At 34.8% G+C, this 3,224-nt stretch overlaps 1 protein-coding gene across 1 annotated transcript; it reads right to left on the reverse strand.

Annotated features, from left to right (window-relative positions):
* Nucleotides 1-821: 821 nt before the first annotated feature.
* LOC120080992 lies at nucleotides 822-2,478 on the reverse strand. Its single transcript, XM_039035676.1, has 3 exons — nucleotides 2,063-2,478; nucleotides 1,902-1,974; nucleotides 822-913 (listed from the first exon to the last, which is right to left on the reverse strand). The coding sequence occupies exons 1-3, from the start codon at nucleotides 2,210-2,212 to the stop codon at nucleotides 822-824; spliced, it is 315 nt and encodes a 104-aa protein (XP_038891604.1). The 5' UTR covers nucleotides 2,213-2,478.
* Between the last annotated feature and the right edge of the window lie 746 nt (nucleotides 2,479-3,224).

The following is a 3,224-nucleotide window of genomic DNA, read 5'->3' on the forward strand; positions in this document are numbered from 1 at the left end:
TAATTTTTCTAAAACTTAATTAATCAAAATTGATTTTTCCTTTGAACTTTCAAAAAAATTTCGAATATTCAATTTTAAATAATATTAATTCAAATAAGTGATTTTATATAAAAATTAAAATTTAAATAATTTAATTTATAATTTAATTAAATTTAAAAATAATTTAATATCCAACATTAAATTTTTCACATCACCAATTCCAACGATTATGAATTCTTGTTATTCATGAAATTAATCTTTAAAATAGAATTTTGATATTAACCAATTTCTAATTCGTTTAATTCTAATTACGTGTAATTATTTCCATATAATTACTATTCCCTTAATATTGAAATTTGAATGTTTCAAAATTAAATTTAATCACTCTTCTAAAGTTTATATTCGGTTTGTGAGTTTAGTAGGGGGACATCATGGGCCTTACATATTCATGGGCCTTCCACAACAATCTGAGATTAACCAGCTTAAACTCTTTACAACCGAAACAAATCAACATTCGTCAATTACTGGGTGCATTCCGAAAGCAGTGCGAATGATACTTATACCGATAGAACATCATGTGAAACAAGATGCAAATAGAATTTGAAATGACCATGTTGTGACGAAGACATGCTTACTTGGCTTTCAAGTTAAACAATTAAGCTGGCATCTTTATATCACAAAGAAAGTATGGAAAAAACTCAATTAACAAAATTTGGCTCGGAAAGGCTAGCTCTAAGACGACTCCGGCTCCCACTCATTCCAAAATCTCCAAGGATAATAATATCGAAAGTGTGAATGAAAGCTTATACAAAAGATCATGGGAAATTTTTGATGAAGCATCGCTAAAAGAGTATGATGTCCACCACATATGTGACGACTTTAATTATGGTGATGAAATGATGCAAATCAACCGCCGGTGCATCTCTACCCTTACCTGAAACATCAACATAAGAAAGAATGAGTATGAAATACTCAGTAAGTAAACCCACCACTGGGGTCAGGCTAGGCATCTATGTCCTCTACATACCCACCTATGGCACATAAATACACGTAACATATAAGAGACTGAGTCCTGTCCTATTATAATTAAGTATGCCCATAAAACTGGTGAATCCCGAAGGAGACACAAAACACAAAACTGGTGGATCCCGAAGGAAACAAAAAACTGGTGAATCCCGAGGGAAACACAAAACTGGTGAATCCCGAGGGAAACACAAAACTGGTGAATCCCGAAGGAAACACAAACTGGTGAATCCGAAGGAAACACAAACTGGTGAATCACGAAGAAAACACAAAACTGGTGAATCCCGAAGGAAACAAAAACTGGTGAATCCTGAAGGAAACACAAACTGGTGAGCATCTAACTAATCAATGAGGATATTCACACAGTGTTAACGTGCTAAGATTCAACATTGTACGGTTCTAAAGCATACATAAAAATCCTTAATACCATGGCTTCATCACATACCCATAATGCTTAACAACATATTATACATCATCCATGTATAACTTATATCATAAAGCCACAACATACAAGTATGCCTCAACGCCAGCAGATCAGACATCGACATATGAAAACACATACTATCACATACTAACGATCAAGCACTTAGGTACGTATGTAAAAAAATCAGAATTTGTGCCAGAACATACTTTGATTCAAGTCATACTGTCAATCAACATGCTAACATTTACCATAACATACACTTATCATGCTAGCATACAACTAGATCCTGGCCCGTGGGCAGTTCCAGTGATAAGATTACTTATCTCGAGTCGATAATCTATAGATAAAAATTTTAGACCACCAAACTATGACCGCAATCCAAAGTAGCGGTCCTAACAACAAAACAACTCTCAAATTTCAGTTGAAGCCATAATTGTAAGACTTCAGGTCCGAGTCCAAACTATCAAGAACTTACTCAAAGAAAGAAAAACACTTCCACCTTCCACGACGGTGCCTCCTTTGACTTCCAAACTCCCTGAAGACTTAAGCTTGAAACAAAATTCAATAACGACGAGTCATAACACTGAAACACAATATTAATGGCCAAGAGAACGAAACGAACCGACACAGCCTTACCCCAATAGATCTGACGAAGTCCAAACGAACCCGACATGGCAGGGCGACGACAGCCGGTAGCGAAGCGGCTAGGGTGGCGGACGCGGGGGATCTGGATCTGAGACATCGATTGGAGGCGACGTGACTTGACCGGTTGGTGAGAACCTTCATGAGCGAAGGGCAAGGGAAGAAGTGCGGTCAAATCGCCAGATCCGACACGGACAACTTTGGGGAGACACAGCGGTGCACGAGAACGATTAGCACGCGCGCGGCTAGGTCTGAGGCGTCGATCGGAGGTGGCGCGGCTTGGCCGGTTGGCGAGACGGGAGCGAAGGGAGAGGTTTGCCGAGAGGGAAAGAGATGCGAGCGGTTGGGATTCGTGGCTGGTAGCGGACGAGCGAGCAGGCCTGTGCCCTTTTTTATTTTTAAAAAACTAATAATAATAATAATCATCATCAATAATAAAAAAGGAAAATAGTATATTTCAAATTAAATCCTTTCCTTAACCTACTTTTTACTATTTAATCCATTTCCTTTCCAAAACAATTAATTCCTGCAATTCTAGATATCCAAAAAGGAAATTCGTTGTACATCAATTCTAAGATATATAACAATTAATTTAAGAAATGTAATAATTGTAATTCGACTTAAGATATTTCTATTATATTTTATAAACAAGGTTCATTATCTTTATGAAATGCATAACTTCCATGCAAAGTAGGTAATTAATGATACCAATTTAAGAAATATATTTTATTTTAATTAGGAAGGTGACTAACTCTCTTATGGGTTGTTAGAAAGATATTACATAATATGGAGGATTTTTTTTTTTTTTATATAAAAGATATGTGTAATACTAAAAACGGTAAGAAAAAAATATATAAAAAACAAAACTCTTGTGAGTTTTTGATTATAAAAATCGTGCAAAAGTTTAAAGAACTTATTATAATTTTTACTATTGAGACATAATTTGAAAACAAACATTTTTTTTTAGTTATAAACAACATGCTAGAACAACTAAACTATATTAGTGTAACATACAATCAAACAAAGGGCTCTTTATTCATGATTTTATTTGTTAGTTTAATTTTATACTTAAATATTTTCATGTCGTTTCATCCATCCAAATTTCAATTATAGTTTTCACCTTTCTATAAATAAATATCGTGAACTGCTATTCAAA

The sequence above is a fragment of the Benincasa hispida genome, chromosome 7 (genome assembly GCF_009727055.1).
Source record: "Benincasa hispida cultivar B227 chromosome 7, ASM972705v1, whole genome shotgun sequence".
Taxonomy (NCBI): Eukaryota; Viridiplantae; Streptophyta; class Magnoliopsida; order Cucurbitales; family Cucurbitaceae; genus Benincasa; species Benincasa hispida.

What these genes read in the sequence shown, in the direction of transcription:
- LOC120080992 (XM_039035676.1), bottom strand. Translation starts at nt 2,212, where the DNA reads ATGAAGGTTCTCACCAACCGGTCAAGTCACGTCGCCTCCAATCGATGT. An exon ending in ACTTCGTCAGATCTATTGGG is followed by an intron (nt 1,975 to 2,062) that starts GTAAGGCTGTGT and finishes TTTTGTTTCAAG; the next exon opens with CTTAAGTCTTCAGGGAGTTT. An exon ending in AAGTGTTTTTCTTTCTTTGA is followed by an intron (nt 914 to 1,901) that starts GTAAGTTCTTGA and finishes TTGATGTTTCAG; the next exon opens with GTAAGGGTAGAGATGCACCG.